This window comes from Colletotrichum costaricense (assembly GCF_030867565.1).
Source record: "Colletotrichum costaricense strain IMI 309622 chromosome Unknown Scaffold_2.1, whole genome shotgun sequence".
Classification (NCBI taxonomy): Eukaryota; Fungi; Ascomycota; class Sordariomycetes; order Glomerellales; family Glomerellaceae; genus Colletotrichum; species Colletotrichum costaricense.
This window is the reverse complement of record NW_026848231.1, coordinates 2,210,413-2,228,694: the sequence shown is the minus strand read 5'-3', so window position 1 is coordinate 2,228,694 and position 18,282 is coordinate 2,210,413. Positions and strand designations below refer to the sequence as shown.

Here is an 18,282-nt window from a genome sequence, read left to right as displayed (position 1 = left end):
CCAGGTAGATGGGCAATGCGCAACGAATGATTCAATGAAGCAGGCTTCGTGATAAAGTCGTCGAGATTGGAAGGCAAGATGTGATCGGGGTGTCGACCAGGAATCTCATGAATGGTACTTCACCAAGTGCGGGCGAGGAAGCAGCGGTAGCGCGGTGGTTCCGACGGTCACCAGGATTGGCATCGATGGTAGTCGCACGAAATCGGATTGGCCGAGATCATGGACGTGATGTTTGTTCCTAAAGTCGAGGCGTGTACGGATCCTTTTGGGTTTTTGTGTGAGTAGGGGCGATCGAGAGAGGGGGGATTTGTCGTTTCGCAGTTGCGGGTACCGTCGCGCGGAAAGTTCGCATGTACTCGAGACGAAGGGTGGAGGCTTCGGTATGCTGGCGCTGTTGATAACGAGCAAAGTCTTTTTTTTTTGGTCAGTCTGGCATAGGAGGAGAATGAGAGGAGGAAAAGATTGCAGAATTGGGCGACAGAGAAGCGGAGCACAAGAGGGAAGCGACGACAAGTGTACGTGATATCATGAAGGGTAGGCTACGTACAACAAGGGCTGGGACGAACGGGCGTGAAGTGGGAAGAAAGGAAAGAGGGCGACTGGGCGGCCAGCTGGGACGGGGAGGATTGGAGTTTGGGTCCTTGGAGGACTGGGACTGGGAGGAGAGTACGAAAGTACAATGGACCGGGTCGAGTACGAAATTGTTAAGCAACGCAAGGGGGGGTGGGTGGATGTACCGGGTGCGAAAGAGGGCCTCGAGTGAGTGGGAGACAGACAGCCCAGACGGGGACGGGAGGAGAGACAACGGGAGAGACGAGAGAGACAGCCCCAGGCTCTGCCCTGAGAGGTGGTTGCAGTTGCAGTTGCGGGTGCGGGTGCGGGTGCGGGTGCGGGTGCGGGTGCGGTGCAGGTTGCGGCAAGCAGCCTCGAGCAAGGTAAGTAAGTACGTAGCACCAGCACCAACAGTAGAAGCACACAATAGGTAGCAAGCAGCAGCAGCAGCAGCAGGCACTGGGAATGTGTGGTGTGCATGTGAGGTGTGGAGGGTGTATGGGTTGGGTGGGTAGGTGGGCAGAAAAGGGCACCATGGGCGTACGCACCACGCAGCAGGTACTCCGTACTTCCAGTGGATGAGAGCGTACCTACTCCCAAGTTGGCCCTAAAAATTGCTGCTTGCGAAAGAAAGAAAAAAAAAAAAAGACGGGAAAAAAAGACTGCCGAGATCGAGAAGGCCAGGTAAAGTAATGTACGTTATCGAGTACAAGGCACCTTGCTTCCCACTGTGCCTCTCCCCTTCCACCTCACCTCAGTGCATACCTCACAGTCACCATTGTAATAACTGCCATCTCTCAGCAACGGCAAGGCACCTGAGAGACCAACTCACGAGACCCAAGTTTACCATGAATTGGGAGGTCATTGTACCGACTACAGAGTGTAGGCCGTGCATGCCCTCCCATCACCCTACCTAACCTACCCTAGGTACCCAGATTCCGGTGACAGAACGGGATGGCAAGTATTATTACATACTTTGCCCAACAAAGCAAGGCGGGAGAGAACAAGAAACAGAACTCGAAGCTCTCTAAACTATGGAAAAGCTAGAGGAGTGTAACTTGACTCCGGGCTAGCATGGTAACATGCACTCACCACAGACAGAGTCTTTTCTTCTTGTGCCCTGAAGTGGCGACGTAAAGTTTGATCGAATGAGTAAGTGAGGTGGGGGAGGCGACTGAGTCTTCGGCACTAAGAGTGTTTGTGGTGTTGGCGTCTTTTTTATTTCTCTAGTCCAGTTTCTGAAGAATGGGAGCTCTTTTTTCGTCATCTTCTCTTTGCCGGCAGTCTATCTACCGGGCCACGCAGACGTACCAAGGAACATGAGATATCATGTCAAGGAAATGTAGCGCTCCGGTCCAGTGTCTGTGAGATTTTTCTGGAGAAGCAAACGGACTAGCCAAAAGAAACGACGCGAGAAACAGGTGAGGAAATTGCGAATGCGGCTCAGATTGACATAGGAGCAGAAAGAGTAGATGGTGGCGGTTGTAAGCAATCCAATGACAGGCAACTGGGACTCAGAGGTGTGTGTAAGGTGTGAATCCGGTGAGGTGTATGGTGCAAGTTGGTATGCTTCGTATGTGGAGTGCACCATATACCTGTAGCCTTCCATGATGACGGAAGGAATGGAAGCCAGAGTCTTTTCTCCCCACAAGGTACGGACATCTTACACTGTACCTTACTTGCCTACACTCAGAGGACGAGGTCACTTCGAATCAGGTCTGGCGTGGCCTCTTCTACTTTAGCGTAAGATGCGCCTGTCTTCCAGAGCCAAGGATTGCTCGGCGCTGCGAACTTGGGAGGAGTGGATGGAAGCAGAGAAAAGCGCCAAAAAAGCATGCCGGTAACCCATATGACAACCCAGGCATCTGCTTGTTGCTCTTTCTCCCAGAATAAAGACAGAAAGAATGGAAAGAGAAGGAAATATGTCCAGTCGAAACTCCAGTAGGTGATTGACCCAGTAACGCCGGAGTAGGAGAGGTGAAGACAGAGACATCTCCAGCCCAAATAGCTCAGCTCGGACCAAACATTCCATAATTCCGTGCTGGTTTTCAATTCCGATCCTAGTTTCGTGAGTGAGAAAAGAAGGAAAGAGCCTAGGTTCACTGCGGCCTCGAGACAGGAGTGTTGAATGTGACTGCAACGCCAGATGAGCCAGGGCACGGCTGGGCTTCCAAGCGACATGCTTCAGACCACAGATACCATACCTTAGCTTGGAGTCAAGAAAGGGGCGCTTATTGGGAACAAGTCTCTCTGGTGACGGTTCTGTCTCTGCCCGTTTCTTCTCGCTTAAGAATCTGGCGCAGATGCAACAGAAGCATTCCCTCCGGCCCAAGATTCGTCACAAACAACGGCATGCCAAGACGGGCAGCTCTAGATCCGACCCTTGTTCGTGTTGACTGTATTCTGCAAAGCATGTATCGCCGTGCCGAGCATGGAGTTGTCTTGCGCAGGTACTAAATATCAACGCAATTCGACTCGGACCAAAAGTCGACAACAAAAACAGATCGAAAGCACGGAGCGTGAGTGGAAATACGATGAATGCGGGCCAAGGACAAAGCGGACAATTAGAGACCTATTCGACCGAGTTATCTGATAGGCATCCCGCGCTGAGACGCACAGAGCGAAGGTGCCGGACGGCTAGCGCTCGTGCTGAATAGCCTGGTAGGCAGCTGGCCGGCCGGAAATCAAGTGCTAGTAGTGTCCGTAGGCTGTAGCAGCGTAGAGTAGGTAGGCTCAGGTCAGGGCCTGGGGTGCAAGGCAAGGCGGAGGGAATACTTTGTCGGACTCAGAATGTCAGTGCCCGTCGGAATCAGAATGTCAGATCTGGATTCAGACAAGCCCAAGCCCCTGGCAGGCATAGGACGATGACGGAGGGGGGGGAGAAGATACTTGCAGAAGGGTACCTTGTCCCGCAGTGGCTGACCAACCTGCGTATCCATTCCTGTGGGTAGGTGCCGATGGTCGTCGAACTCTCGCCCTGTGTTCACTCCAGAAAGCTATGAGCGTGTCAGCTTTTTAACATTGGAGGAGCGACTGGTGGTGATGGACTCATCTGATTCCTTGATGGAGGGATAATGTGAAATGGATGGGCGAATGGATTGGCCGTGGTAAGGTCGACGTAGTTGGTGAGATTGTAGTGCGAGGCAATGCATCACTGATCGGCCGCTGCAGTTTTCGGGCTGGTGGTGCTTATCTCATGTGTGTGAGGGGGGCCAGCAGGGCAGCGACGAGCAGGCAAGGGGCCAGCGGCGGGGGAAAGGGACAGGGTCCTGCGTCCACTCTTCTGGCCGCCTTCTCGAACATCGATCGAAAGTGTGGAAGCCCACGAAGCCTTCTTCGGAGCCACTTTGCCATGCAGTCGAGGGGCGCACCGGGGATGGCGGCTGGAACCACTGGGAACAGGGTTTGCAGGGGAGAAGCACGTCAAAAGCAAGGGCAGGGGGAGGGGGTCGGCGTCCGTGGAAGAATGGAAGGTGGAAGGTAGCGCATCCGTACCCCGGTACCTTGACCAATCCCGTCGACCACCTCTCTGCTATGTTCTGTGCCTCAGGCAGGAAATCCATGTAAGGCAAGGTGCCTCTCCAGGTCGAGGTATCGCGGTACCTCTCCAAGTCGCCGGTACTACCTCAGGCTCCCACCCTTCTCCAAAGTCAGGTAAGAAGCACCCGGGTAAGGTAGGCAAGAAGGGAAGGGCACGAGGGGTGGAAAGAAGCACCTGAGCGTCTGCGCCGTGGCACACCGGCACCCACCTTGCCGCCCGCCGCCGTCTCTGACTGGCGCAACCATCTGCTGGATGACGCCTTGGTGGCTGCTTCCATTTTGAACCCGCCTGCGAGCTGCGAGGCGTGCCTGCCGTTCTGAGACGCGTTCCTCGACCCTCGAGACGAGACTTCAACAGCCACGATCGCATAGCAATTTTTCGACGCACCTCGGGCAGGTGCACAGGCAAGCCACTCGGTGACTAAGGTCGATCATCGGAAGGTTCTCAAGGTGACGAACCCAAAAGTCTCGCAATCCGGGTCGTGGCTTCCATTCCCACCTTGTACAACAGATGCAGGAGACGGGAGTGAAGATACCTACCTACCTACCTTATATGACTCAACCCTTAACCTCAATTCCCCAACCCTCAACTCAGCAACCAGGCAGACGGGTGGCATGGCCCAGGTACGCACATACGCACCCAGCCCGACTGCTGGGAACGCACGAGAATGAGCAAGCATTGAGTCGTCCTCCTTCCCCTCCGTGCGGTCGCCGTGCGGGTGTCACTGTCAAACTTCAGAGCATACAGGCAAGCAAGCACCAAGCACGCAGATGGAATTTCTCAGAGGGAGCCGAAAGGTCTGGTCCAGAACTCCAGCGTCCAAATGCACGTCGGTCATTCGTAAGCGCTGTCTATCTTTTACCTACTATGTAGATACCTAACTCAAGGTAGCTACGGATACGGAGCGCTGCATGCGATATCCCACGACATCCGACCTCCAACGCCCCCTGGTTGGACCCTGTATGAGTCTGCCACTGTGCAAAAAGCCCCAAAGAACCGTCCTGAACCATCTTGGGGTTCTTCCGCTGCATCCCCCAATCAACCTGAATGGAATGCGGAACCTCTGGCCAGGGAAGCGAAAGCAGGATTCGATACCACAATTCAGCCCACCAGGTCGGTAACTTGGGCTTGCAGTGCTCCACGCACATGGCATTTTGTGGTCTCCCAGGTTGCAAACTTGAGAATTCCAACTCTCTGCTATACAGCGCAGTAGTAGGTATCTTGTCTTCCATGCCATCTCGTTCCTAACCACCGCATCCGAACACTTCTAACACATATTGCCCTCTAGGCCAGCTAGCTTGCCCAGTTCCCTCCGTCTTTGGTCGATTGTCGCACTCTATTCCGTCGTACCCCTCTCAAGTACCCACCTGTGCCTTCAAGGTAGACGCTCTCGTCTCAAGTCGCCGTCATTACTGACGCTGCATGCGCTGGGTTCTGTCCGCCACAACTACTTCGGTTTTCGCTTCAACTCTGCAACCAAAGATCGCCATGACATCTATACACACTCAAACACTCTCTACGTGTAGTTGCCCAATGCGCACCGCTCAATCAGCCGTTGATTGTGTTTGTCGCCGTTACACCCTGGTCAACTCTTCTCGCGAGATCTCATCCTTGGTACCGGCGGGTATCTGTAGGAAGATGCCCATCCATCTCCCTGGCCAAAAGGGTCGTTCTTGAGAAGCTCACGACTCGCACTGCCGATCCTCTCCTCGTGCGAGCTGGGTCCAGCCTGCCACGCAAGGAATCCACATGTTGCCCACTCCTCTCAGCACATAGCAATCATGGCAAACAAGGCCTGTAGGCCTGTGCCTGTGCTTGCCCTGATCGCAGATTGTTACCCACATGTCGCAATATCGCCGATGATCCATGATCCATTCCTTCTTCGTGTCTTCCAGAAGTAATGGAGAGACGGAGAAAGAACAAAAAGAAGCCTCACTCTGTACCCGCATCCATACGACTATCGTTTTTGTTTCCCTGTGGACTCCGCATACCTGACTGGTCCCTGGCCTGTCGTACGCCCGAGTTTACCCTGTCCCGCCCTGCCAGAGCTCGTCGTGGCTGGCTGAGCGTTCAACCCATCCCACTTTCACACACACACCTCATCCAATACACCAGCAGGAGTCGACAAAGCCTACGCGCATTCTCAGGTTGTTTCTTCGTGACGAGCGCCGTTGCCTGGCTCAACATCAGCAACATATTGACTCAAGAAGAACGTTCAACATGATGCGAAGTGGCTCGACGCGGTAATCAGACGGCAGGGAATCTACCGCTTATCTCGCACGTCCGCGGACGAGTACCAGACTGCAAGGACATTCCGTGCAACTGCGGCTGCAAACCCGCAGCTATCTGCAGTAGTGTAGTCAGTCGAGGCCCTCCTCCTCAGAGCCTGCACCGCCGAGATTTGATGTTCCCACAACTGGGTACATGCTGTTCAGAGTAGAGCGCTGTCCTCTCGCTTTCCTTTCATGGTTGGGCCAGAAACACTTGGTCACATTTGTCCCAACTTCCAATCAAGAGGGAAGGATTCCCATCACCACTCAACCTCGCAATGGGCTACTGCAATCGTTCCCACAGACATGGCCGTGACGGGGTTACTGCCTCGCTGATAGTTTCCGGGGGATGACCGAAGTTCCCCTTCTTACCTGCACGTCGGCGAAACTCCGGTATCCGAGGTCTGCTTTTGCAGAGAGGGCTGATGGGAGACACTACTGCGTATGCTTCGTTCGAAGCCAACGTGTCACGTTTCGCTTCTAAGCCTGCCACCCACGACGCACAAAGCCAGATGGGCCCATTTGGCCTTACCCAACCCTTCTGATGATGGTAGAGTGGGAAGGGACTGTACCGTTTGCGACCAAAACAGAGGGGTTGAAAACGATACCGAATATGAAAACGATGGACCGATGCATTTGGGTTCTTCCCATCTTTGACGGCAGAATCTTGACCGACACCGCTGCGCTCGGTGAGTCTTGTTCCTTGGCTTGCACGCGATGCCTGTGCATCTCGTCGACCTTCCTATAGAGTTATAGCTTCTCTCTCTTATCCGTCTCCCTGGCCTTGAGGTCAAGCCAGTGATATTTACGCATACTATGAGCTATTCTGTTGTCCATCTATCCAGATCATTTCACCTATATTCTGCACCCTTGGCAAGTCCCTGCTACTGGCTGCTTGAGTGTGCAAGCAGCAAGCCGCCGAGTCCTCCGGGGATTTGCCCATAGTGGGGGATGGCTTCAGCTCCTCGGTCAAAGCTCTTGGGCTCCTACGATGGTTCGCCGTAGGAGGAATCTCGCTGTCTGGGGCGAATAGCCTCCTGATCGTCCGCGAGCAAGGCGGGCTGGTTCCTTTCACCTTTTTCCAGCCACCACGTGCAACTTCAGTCGTATCACCCCTGCAACCATGGTTCATCTCAGCTCTTGCCCACTTACCAATAGAAACTCAACCCGCCCCCAAAGATGGGATCTTCCAACCCCTCCGACTCATCGCCCGCCGACGTGGTTGGTACGTCTGTGGAAGACAGAGCAGTCTATACTCTATAGAGAAAGGAAGTGGTTGCATTCATCCCCTTGCAACCCCCTCACTCTCTCTACCTTAGTAGGGATACAACGGTGTCAATCCGACCACCCGACATGTTATCCCTAGATTGCCTTACTTCGGCTTTTGGGGGCCTAAAGTAACCCATCGCCGTTTCGACTTCGAATGCTTCTCGATAGTTTTTCTTTTGATTCTACCGTAGACACTAGAGGCACAAGCTGTACTGCCTGCCGGTCCTACGATTGTGCAGAGTCATGAGACTCCTAAATCAATGACTTACATGAGTTGCCAACAAATTGACATGACACCGGTTCCCCGCCTACTCAGATGCCCGGCCGTAGATTTCACTTCCGAGACTGGGTCGGCCTCAATGCCGCGCCCGCAGATCTGCGCCTGCGCCCGCGCCCTCCGAAAGCCATCTTCTGCCGGCCGAAATGCTGTCGTCCATCTCCCGCACCTCTCACAGTCACCGTCCACGATACCGAGGAAAAGGAGGACGTAACGAGAGCCAGGCATCCTGACTACCTTGCCTTTCTTGCAATAGTGGCAAAAGACCTGATTAAGAGCCTCACTTGGACGACTCGTGATCATATCAAACCTCCGTCTTACACTTCTCTTCTGTGAATGGTCGTCTCGCCCGATGCTTGATGGTACTCTCCAAATTGACCAGGTCGGTACTCACGACTATGAGCTTCGGGGCTAGCTTCTCACCCAGCACCGGATCCCTTCTGCCCCCCCCCCCCCCCCCCCCCCCCCCCCCCCCCCTCCCTCCCCCCCCCCCCCCCCCCCGCCACCCCCCCCCCCCCCCCCCCCCCCCTCCCACCCCCCCCCCCCCCCCCCGCCCCCTGCCCCCCCCCCCCCCCCTCGCCCCTTACTGGACATGACTTCGGCGCATCGCACCATCCTGAGAACGTGCGCGCCTTGTTCCTGCACGCTGATCACCATTCGCTACATACTACTGATAGGGCAGGCAGATATCGCCATCACCCATGCTAATTTTGATAGAAATCACCCATTCAGAATGCTTGCTTCCTCCCCAGGCGGGCTGGTCAAGATCCCCGTTATCCCACACCCTCGCATGCCTCGGTATTCACAGCTGGTCGCGTGGCCATCAAAGGAAATTCCTCGAGTGGACAGGTGCGAAATGTGATATGATTGACAACATACTTTAGGTAGTGTCAGGTCTTCAAAGTTGCGCTTACGCTTTTCAAACCTGGCAAAGCGACATGAGCCTTGCATGTCCAGCGAACAGATGCCGAGGTCATTCAAGGACCCTCAGAACTGATTCGTAGTCGAGGGAGAATATCCCGTACTGACGGTTCATCGCCCGTAGTCTCGTTTCAGCCCTGCCTGTCCACGCTTCCCGTACTGATACACTCACAGCACCTGGAGCCCATCCAGACCCCCGCTGGCACCAAAGCTTACTTACCACGAACATCCCACGGTTTTGCAACTCGGAGTCTTGTCCGAAGCCACAGCCGGCGACGAACAACCCAGCCCTGTCGCGTAAGAGAACTCCGCCGCACTTGATTGAGATCCTCCTCCGAGTTCATTCATTCACTCGAAAGAAGCGGGCTTCAAAGAAGGCCTGTTCGGTTGATTATGCTTGTAAAGTGGCCTATCGTCCGTGCTTCGGTCCAAGCAGAGAGAAAAAGAGTACTGCAAAGTTGGAACAAAGTCCCGTCCCTCAATTAGAAACCCGCCTTGATAAGATCGCCCTAACTATGGATGGCACATCCGATCAAACGTCTCATGCTCGCATGCTCCCTTTTTCTATCCCCCTCTCCTTCGCTTTTTCTGCCCACTGTTACACTTACCTCTTGTCTTTACATTAGCTTGTTCGTCAAAGTTGTTGAAAAAAAGGTCAAATGATGTCGAAACCCGGGTTCCTCGGACTCGGGTGGCCTAGTCCTAGGTATACCAGCAGCACCTAGCGCGTTGCATGCAAGATGCGAGGTGCAGAGCTATCTGGCCTAGCCTCACTGTTGCTCATCGCCGCCCGCGCCAGGATTCCACATCACGACGCGACGGATTACTTTTTCTCCTTCAAATTATGGGTAGATTCATATAAGATAGACTTAAAGGGTTCCCAAATTCCACGGCCCCTCCGAAAGAGGTTTCGGGACCTGTTCGTTTGAGAAGGACTGGGGGGTTCACGGCGCAGATTCCGAGAAAGAAAGAAAAGAGAGAGAGGAAGGGGGCCTTGCTCTCAAACCCCTGATCTCTGTCTTCTTCGGTTCCATGACCCCATCCCTCCCCCACGCCACTCCTTCTTAAGTTCTTCCCGTCCTTCGGGGGATCGGTTAGTAGTTCAGATAAACCTCTGTAGGCGAGAACGCGGTCACGAATAGATCGATTGTGCTAGGATCCTCTTTCTCTCTTTTTTTTCCACATACGGACGGGAGGCCCGGGGGTTTTGGAAGAAGTCGTCGGTGCCGCGTGGTGGTTCGTGTTCGTCGCCCCAAGTTTGCTCGTTGGTTTGTTAGGTGTTTTTTTTTCGTGTACGGATACAGACCGGTCTTTAGTCAACATGGTGTAAGCATGAACGGGTGTGATCAGTGCTCGAGATCTAGAAGCACTCGTGAGACGCTGGGCCAAGAGGAAAACCAACGGGAGAAATTTTCTCCCTTTTCGCTTTGCAAGGGATAAAATTCTCTTCATCACCTCGCGTGTGCGATATTTCCCCCCGCTACATTGGTGGCCTGGTTTGCGTCCCGCAAACATGTTGTCGAGGTGAGTGGCTCACCGGAGTATTCACACCGGAAAAGCGCATGAAGTGAGTGCTTTGCTTGACGGTGGGGTAGATCCGCTCGATGATCTGAGTGTCCTTTTTTGTCCCCCTTCTTTATGTTTGAGTGCTCTTGTTACATCTTATCGTCCATCGTGCCGGTAGCCGGTAGACGGTGAGGGTTGAGGTTTGGTGAATCGTCGAAAAAGCCGGGCCGACTTTTGCGGTGGTTTGAGCTCTTGTCGTACAAAAAGGTCGATGTAACGGCGAAGCCGAGTTTCGTCTATTGAGGATGAATGATGAGTTGCAAGAGCGATTTAGGGAGAACGTTCCATGTCGTTATTGATGGACTCCGGATGGGTAATCGTGACCGGTGACTTTCCGGACCAGTTGTAGTGCGACTGAGATGGGGCTCTACTTGCTAGACGAGTTTACGCCTGCCAGCATATGGCCCATCAGAGGCCATCGTGGCTGCCGCACTTGAAACTGTTTTCTGTTGGCAACGACAATGGATGAGTAGTCGGCTCATGGCCGGCCAGAGCCCTGCTGTCCAGCCATTGATCATCGGTCTCCGGGCAAGAATTCATGAGGAGGGTGAATTCACTAAACAGAACATAGGTGTTGAAAGGGAGTTTCCCTACTTACGATTAGAAGGACCATTGTAAATTATCTACATAGAGAATAGATCATTCTACCTCCCTCGTCCGCCTCGTCGGATTCAACAGAGAAGGCAGGCGTACTCAGAAGAAGAGAACTTGGATGTTGAGTAGATGGTAACTGCACACGTGGCAACGGGTCAGAATTTCGTACAAAGGGAAGGTTACCATGGGAGAAATGAACCTTGGCTCAAATCACAACGTCTATTGGTTTTCATAAATCCAATGTCCAACATTGTCTTCGGACCACCTCCACAGGTTCGTCTCGGGTTCTCAAGCTTGCTATATTGAGTATAGAGCAGATGATCGATACATGGTACTGCTAAGAGCAATGCATAAGCTAGAGATCACTATTGTTCCTTGCTTCACGTATGATATGGGTTGAATACGCTAAAGATAGCGAAGGGAGGCTGGAAATACGCTTATAGGTGGCAAGATGTAGTAGACCTCGAAGGCGGGTAGGGTTTAGCAAGTACGAGTAAGGGCACTGAGAACGAACTTTTCTGCCTACGTGGTTCAAAGTTTTGAAGTTCGCCGTCTTCAACGAACGGGAAGCATGTGTATCAGCTTACTGTTGCCGAGGAAACCCCTCGAATACTATTCCATGCACGTCTTGAAGAGGTCGACGGGCCAAAGGCCACAAAAACAAAGTTTTGGAACTAGACTTGGTCGATTTTATTCTAGTGTAATTATCATCTTGAAACCGAGCTTCAATCGGGCAGCTGTTACCAGTAAGGTCGCTCCGTCATCGAACATCGTCGTTCAATCAGTAGTGAAACTCTCAAGTTCGGGTGAACAACAACATGAATCCGTATCATTACTCTTGGGACGACCTGAAGCTCGTCTGACAAGAGGGTTCGAAAGAAAAGTGCGATCGCGACTTGATTGATATCTGTTAACACAGTAGGTGCTAAAAGGCCTTGATCGTCACCTTTATCCAGGCATTTTCGTATAGACCGTTTCATCTTGGTGATTAAAGATGATATCAACATAGTTTACATGAACCTCGCCGCCCTTGAACGTACTAGGAGGAATACTTCGCATGAGACAGCTACTTTACGAACGTCCGGGTCAGCTACAAAGCGGCATAACAGTAACACGTCCTGAACACATTCAATCCCTTTCTGCTTGTTCTATCAGCTACAAATTCTGTCGATGTTTCCTAGAGTATCAGGACTGCTTGCCTGCTCGACGCTAGGCTATGGGCGATTATGAGCTGCTAGCTATCTCGGCATAAAGAAATCTACCTTATTATCAGAGAAACGATGCGAGCTGAAATGTCCGCGTAAACAGTCAAATAAATGAACCAAAGGCCTTACTTGGAGTTCAGGATATTCTTCGGGGTAATGAATCTCGATGACAGCATAATTCCTTACTTTCCTCTTGAAGGTCAAGAATATGGATGGAGCTCAACTGTTTTCACGTTGTATGATGACGATACTTATAGGTAGATTCTATTATCCTGGAATTTTATAGAATATCACAATGAAGTTTGTCTCAGTGGCGAAAGCTGGAGAATCTATGTGGTCAACCTGGTGCCGTGAGAACTGCGCCTGGCAATCACTGCTCCCCTACCGGTAACTGCCGCCTTGCACTTTCCCATATGAACGTCCCTCCTTCCTCGAGGCAGTTGTCCAGGTGACGTTCCGACCTACTTAAGGGGTCTAATTACCATTCCTATCACCAGCACAGCAGCGCCCGTCTAGATCGACGAGGTCAGGTCAAGCTGTGTGCGAGGTGGTCGAGTGATTAAATAAACAAATACTCCAATGAAGTCAGAGTCTGGGTTGACCGAGGCGCGCGCTGTTCAAATCTGGGCAGGAGCGTGAATCTTAAGGTCAGTCATCACCATCCCTTCCCTCTTTCCTTTTTATCGGTCTGTGATGTTTTGCTTGGGCATTGGTGTACGCTCAATGAGCATCGCTATGTGACGGTGGCGGTGAGCTTTTGCATACACCTGGAGGCAACTATAACCGTTGGCAAAACAGAGATCGCGTAACTTGAGGCTCGCAGCGTCGTTCCTTCTTCTCCCCGTGTAGGACTCAACGGTCGGCCGCAGGCTTATGACTGAAGACCTGAAGTTCAGTTTTTTCTTTTCTTTTTTCTATTCTTTTTTTTCTCTTTTTTTTTTGACATCAGAATATCAAGCGCTAAGTAAGTACCGAGAACGCGCACTGATAAGATCAATGCCTTTAGTCTTTCGCACATTGACTTCTGTGGAAAATGAACACGAAGGGCCGCATTTTGCCAAAAGGAACAAGAGGGGACTTTATGACCGAACGATCGGACAGGGATTCGTATGTTCAAGTAGGTTGAAGTACTCCAGGATAGCTATATAGAATACGACCAGTACGGTTAATATTCTCATCTGATAGATCAGAAACCCCTCTTGTCTCTTTGGTGATTCAGCTGGGTACACTGGAGAGCCTGAACTCGAACAGATCCAAGTGACGAATGTGAGAGCCACTGAATTTTGAGACCAAAAGGAGGAGATCACGAGCATGGGTTGAGTGTTCATAAAGTGCTTCGGGTCTCAAAATCAACGACGGCGGCCATTCGTGATAAGCTATTGGCAAAATTCTGGTCCTCGAGGAAGCAAGCTATCATTGAATTTGATGCCGTAAGTAAAACGAGGTGATGATACCAAACGGTGGGTGTATATGATGCCCAATGGCGGTAGAGAAAATCCAAAGCTTCAAATCTATCTGAGTCGAATGTATCTTTGTCATTTGAGTACTGCAAGTTCATCTGTGGCCACTGATATCAGAGTACAGTGAGTCAACATCCATTAAGGGGACCACGAGTTCCAGTGTCTAGAGATTACCCGAGTCCGGCAAGTGACACGAACTCAGACTTCCGGCACAATAGCAGCCGACTTCACTTTCCGGTCGACGGAATCGCGAGCGATCGAATCCGCTGCGTCCCTATCACCCGCCTCGGCGGCCTCAATAACAGTGGCTCTGAACTGCTCGCTCTTGGGCCTACATGAGTCGTTAGAAGCTGTCTTAGGTATTGAATAGGTGGATGAACATACTCGAGATGCTTTGCATCAATGTAACGAAGCACACATGTCATGATAATGACGAGAACACCGATGGCAATAGCTGACTGCCATGCGTACTTGTCTGTTTCTGGTCAGAGCCATGATCGTTGTGCGTTTGGGCTGATGAAATAAACTTACAGTACGGTGCCTGAGTGGCCGGCCATACCAGAACCTGCGACCAGGCGGAGATGGCGTAGTATCCCGCAATGGCAACTCCGACGATGAGAGTCCGCGCCTCGGGGTCATGGGGTAGAATGTCGGCCAGCCATGCGAAGATGAGAGGCGCGGTGCCCATTGCCGTGAAGAGGATGAAGTTGGACGCGTATGCCGTGGCTAGCGGTGTCGTGGTTGGGTGTGAGGACCAGACGCTCATCGCGATACAGCATGCAATGCCAATTACAGCTGTGTAAGTTGTCAGACAGGATTTGTCCTAGTAGAGGGGGGTGTGAGGCGATGCTTACCCTGAACAACGATGAGAGTCCATCGTGTCATGAACAAGTCCGACAAGATTGCCCAGATCCAGACTGTAATTCATATCAGTCTCGGCTCTTCTTTCGGATTTCAAAGGATTTCACACATACCGAACACCACGTTGATCGCACTTCCACCAATGGGAATGGCGTTCACCTCGGACGTCGACCACCTGGGGGTTCCATCCGGATTCTTCAAAGCCTTCAAGAACAGGCCGAAATAGTTGTTGCCATACGACAAGAGGACAGTCGCAATGTACAGGACGGGTACGAAGTAGATTACCCAACTCTTGAATGCACGCCTGTTCCTAGTCAGCCCTCTGTCACCGGCTGAAAAGATGGATCGGGGGGTCATCGAACCTGGCAGCGGCCCATGTCATCTTCTTGGGCTCTGCTTTACCATGGCGCTCCAATCGTTCCATAGCAAGCTCGGCGTGTCCCTTCTTAAACCAGAACGCGCGGGGGTTGGGGTTGTTAGGTGTGTCGGGAAGAAGGAAGAAGCCCGCAGCGCCGACGCACACGGTCATGATGGCATTCACAACGAAAAGCCAGCGCCAGCCGGCCATACCGTGTAGCCCATGCATGGAGCTTCTAATGGCAACTTGCAGCGCGCCCGACATCATGGAGCCCACCGCCTGACACGAGTGGTAGAATCCCATTCGCTTGGCCAATTCGGACGGGGTGTACCAGTGCATCAGCAGCGTCATCATGCCGGGCCAGGCACTGCTCTCGCAGAGACCGAGCAGGACGCGGAGCGCGTAGACTTGTTGCGCGTTCTTGGTGAGGGCGATCATGCCTGTGATGATACCCCATAGAACCTCGAGGCCAGAGAGCCAGTAGCTCGGTCGTACGTAAGTTAGTACGATTTGGGAGGGGATGAGCATGATGCAGTAGGCGACGTTGAAGTACGTTGTGAAGCTGAGATGAGAGGTCGGTTGGCGTTGAGAGTCCTGAAGTGTAGCTCTTGGGGGATTGGACGTACTAGTTGAGCTCGTTGCCGTAGAGGTTGAGGTCCTCTTTCATGCCAGAGACGTATGCGTTGCTGATGTTCGTTTGGTCAAGGTCTTGATATCAGCGTTAACCAGACCGCCCCTTACCCTTGAATCCAGGTTGTTCTGTCACTTACATTTGATGACTAGGAAGTTGAGTTAGCTCAGGTCTCATAAATGAAGGATCTTCGTAACTAGTCACCCTGCGAAATGCAACCAAAAGTCATCAAGAATATGTCCAGTCTCCTAACCAGCTTCCTCTCCTCTGCCGTTCGCTCATGGCGAGCCGCGAAGGCAAGGCTGCCAAAAATCATGTTGTCGATTGGCTATTCAAAGATTTCTAATGTCCTTGAACGGAGGGCATCACAAAGAACACCGCTGCATGATAGCAGGCACAATGTGCTCCCACCAGGTCTATATAGGGCGTGGATCGTCACATCTCTCTCTCTGCCCTCCCCAACGGGACGCGTTTTCTAGATAAGACAAGGAAGGTTTCCCGGCACTATATTACCCCATGTTTTGTCAAAACTGTCTATCTCACTGGCCTACCCCCGACCCCGGCTCAAGTTGCAGAAGTTCCGTTATCATCTGATAGGCAGACGTTGCAGTTTTGCTGGGACCTGGAGATAGGTTCGGGAAGGAGGGGGAGGGATGCCGGTGCTCAAACGCGGGCCGAACTCTTATTGGAGCGGCCTTGGCCGCCCGATGAGCGGCGGGTCCTCCGACGACCGCAGATACCCCGGGGCTGGTAAGCTGATAAGCAGTCATCCAGTTTTGCCTCTTGTTACCTAAATTGCTTCTCTCGACTTCCTGCTTATTGTATTTTGCCGGTTCGCGGCAGACGAGTGCCTTTGAGAGACACAAATACGCAACGTGACGACTTGGGTACTCGTTTTACTATGAGCCGTGATCCTTCTTCAGGTTTTCCATGCCCTTGTCACAAAATAGATCGGACCACTGTGATTGTATCACAAAAGGGTAATCTGTGCGCATCTACTTGCAGTAGCTGATGCATCGAGTTGCCATATTCGGTTTGAGACATGAAATGGGTTGAGAGGTTGTGGCCCCATCGGTGCGGGAGCGGAGCGATGTTCGCCGCCAGAGGATCGGAAGGGCCTCCGACTTCGTCCCCACCTGTACGTACCCGACAAATTGCTACAAACAACACACCTCTCAGATTTGAGCAAAGATTGAATCATGGCTATCGCCAGGCTTATCTCACCCAAGGGGATCGACTCGCGGACATTTCCTACCGGTTTTACAAAGCCGAAGGCAGGTTTGAAAGAGAGTGTCTAAGCATCAGTGGAGGCTGTCCGCTCACGATGAACTCATCTTAATAAGGCGAGGTGTTCCATACGCGGGTATCGATGTATGCTCGACAAAGTCAACCACAATTGCTTACCCTAAAGAGTCAACTCATGATGACTGGCCTTCCCGTTACCAATCCGTGCCTATCGTTCTGGCAACAGACGACCAGGTCATACCCTTACCTCAATTACAACGATGAAGCTCTCGTATCGAGAACCGCGAAATACGTCATTATCGGCTCAGGAATCTCCGGCGCACTAACAGCCTTTAAGTTGGTCGAGGGTGGTGTAACAGGACCAGACATCGTCATACTGGAAGCAAGGGAAGCAGCCGGCGGCGCCAGCTCTCGCAACGCAGGACATATTCGACCAGACGCCTTTCGCGGTTTCACAGCCTACAAATCATTCCACGGCGAGGAGCAGGCCCTGAAGATTATCGCCAATGAGAGGACCGTGTTTCTTGCAGTCGACAACTTCGTAAAGAAGCACAACGTGCCGTTCGATTTTGTCCCGACGACCACCTTTGACGTTTGCCTGACTCAGGAATTTGCAGACCATAATGCCAAGAGCTTCGAGGCATACCAGAGTGCTGGCGGCGACGTTTCTCACATCAAGTTTTACCCTGCCGCGGAAGCTCGAGAAAAAACAGGCGTCCCGCAAGCTCTATGCGCCTACGAATGGCCAGCAGGTTCTGGCCATCCTGCCAAACTGGCCCAATGGCTCCTGGCCCAATGTATTGGCAAAGGCGTGCAGTTCCTGACCCATTGCCCAGCAATCTCGGTGACACCATCATCATCTGGCGCAGAGCAGATTCTCTGGGATGTCAATACGCCACGAGGTACTGTAACGACGCCAACAGTCATTCACTGCACCAATGCCTTCGCACCACATTTGCTGCCGCAGCTGTCGTCCCTCGTCACACCAGAGCGCGCGCAGGCCCATGCTTTCGTACCACCTGTGGCTCTCACCGGCAGCAAGGTGCTGCAGAGCACCATCTCCCTGCGTAGGGGCCTGCGTTGGTTCTACTCGGTCAATCAACGCCGTTCAGACGGCATCATCATCCTCGGGTCCGCCTCGGCAAGCCCCAAAGTCAGTCAAGCGGCGTATGCGGAAAGACAGACGGCCGACGACAGCGAGTTTAGCACGGAAATTCGCGATGATGCCGTTGCCAACTTCCAAGACTGTCTACCAGAATGTAGGCCAGAGAAGTTGCGCCACGGTGAGGGACTCCAGCACACATGGACAGGTATCATTGGCATGACGCCCGACATGGTGCCTTTTATCGGGAGGGTTGATGGCTCCCCAGGACAATGGGTTTGTGCCGGCTTCAATGGACATGGTGAGTGATCAATCGTTCCCGTAAAATGCCCAATCTCTGAATGTATGGTTCCATAGGGATGGCGAGAATCTTTACGTGTGCGTCGGGCCTTGCAAAGATGATACTGGGTGGAACATGGCGGGATACCGA

At 52.5% G+C, this 18,282-nt stretch overlaps 7 protein-coding genes across 7 annotated transcripts; 3 read left to right on the top strand and 4 right to left on the bottom strand.

Annotated features, from left to right (window-relative positions):
• Window positions 1–105: 105 nt before the first annotated feature.
• On the bottom strand, window positions 106–919 carry CCOS01_02396 (uncharacterized protein; the record flags this gene model as incomplete). The annotated part of the gene is made up of 2 exons (XM_060450587.1): window positions 106–411; window positions 548–919. Coding segments are annotated over 2 exons (678 nt in total), but the record flags the coding sequence as incomplete, so codon positions are not given.
• A 702-nt stretch (window positions 920–1,621) lies between these two features.
• CCOS01_02395 (uncharacterized protein) lies at window positions 1,622–1,819 on the bottom strand (the record flags this gene model as incomplete). The annotated part of the gene is made up of 1 exon (XM_060450586.1): window positions 1,622–1,819. One exon carries the CDS (start codon window positions 1,817–1,819, stop codon window positions 1,622–1,624), a length of 198 nt encoding a protein of 65 aa, XP_060319236.1.
• Window positions 1,820–2,783: 964 nt separating this feature from the next.
• Window positions 2,784–2,966, bottom strand: CCOS01_02394 (uncharacterized protein; the record flags this gene model as incomplete). Its single annotated transcript, XM_060450585.1, has 1 exon — window positions 2,784–2,966. One exon carries the CDS (start codon window positions 2,964–2,966, stop codon window positions 2,784–2,786), a length of 183 nt encoding a protein of 60 aa, XP_060319235.1.
• A 1,950-nt stretch (window positions 2,967–4,916) lies between these two features.
• On the top strand, window positions 4,917–5,619 carry CCOS01_02393 (uncharacterized protein; the record flags this gene model as incomplete). Its single annotated transcript, XM_060450584.1, has 3 exons — window positions 4,917–4,933; window positions 4,967–5,206; window positions 5,382–5,619. 3 exons carry the CDS (start codon window positions 4,917–4,919, stop codon window positions 5,617–5,619), a joined length of 495 nt encoding a protein of 164 aa, XP_060319234.1.
• A 2,991-nt stretch (window positions 5,620–8,610) lies between these two features.
• On the top strand, window positions 8,611–8,793 carry CCOS01_02392 (uncharacterized protein; the record flags this gene model as incomplete). The annotated part of the gene is made up of 1 exon (XM_060450583.1): window positions 8,611–8,793. One exon carries the CDS (start codon window positions 8,611–8,613, stop codon window positions 8,791–8,793), a length of 183 nt encoding a protein of 60 aa, XP_060319233.1.
• Window positions 8,794–13,853: 5,060 nt separating this feature from the next.
• Window positions 13,854–15,821, bottom strand: CCOS01_02391 (major facilitator superfamily transporter; the record flags this gene model as incomplete). The annotated part of the gene is made up of 9 exons (XM_060450582.1): window positions 13,854–13,986; window positions 14,040–14,130; window positions 14,187–14,450; window positions 14,510–14,572; window positions 14,630–14,820; window positions 14,879–15,436; window positions 15,501–15,582; window positions 15,645–15,653; window positions 15,710–15,821. 9 exons carry the CDS (start codon window positions 15,819–15,821, stop codon window positions 13,854–13,856), a joined length of 1,503 nt encoding a protein of 500 aa, XP_060319232.1.
• Window positions 15,822–16,928: 1,107 nt separating this feature from the next.
• Window positions 16,929–18,161, top strand: CCOS01_02390 (uncharacterized protein; the record flags this gene model as incomplete). Its single annotated transcript, XM_060450581.1, has 1 exon — window positions 16,929–18,161. One exon carries the CDS (start codon window positions 16,929–16,931, stop codon window positions 18,159–18,161), a length of 1,233 nt encoding a protein of 410 aa, XP_060319231.1.
• Window positions 18,162–18,282: the final 121 nt, after the last annotated feature.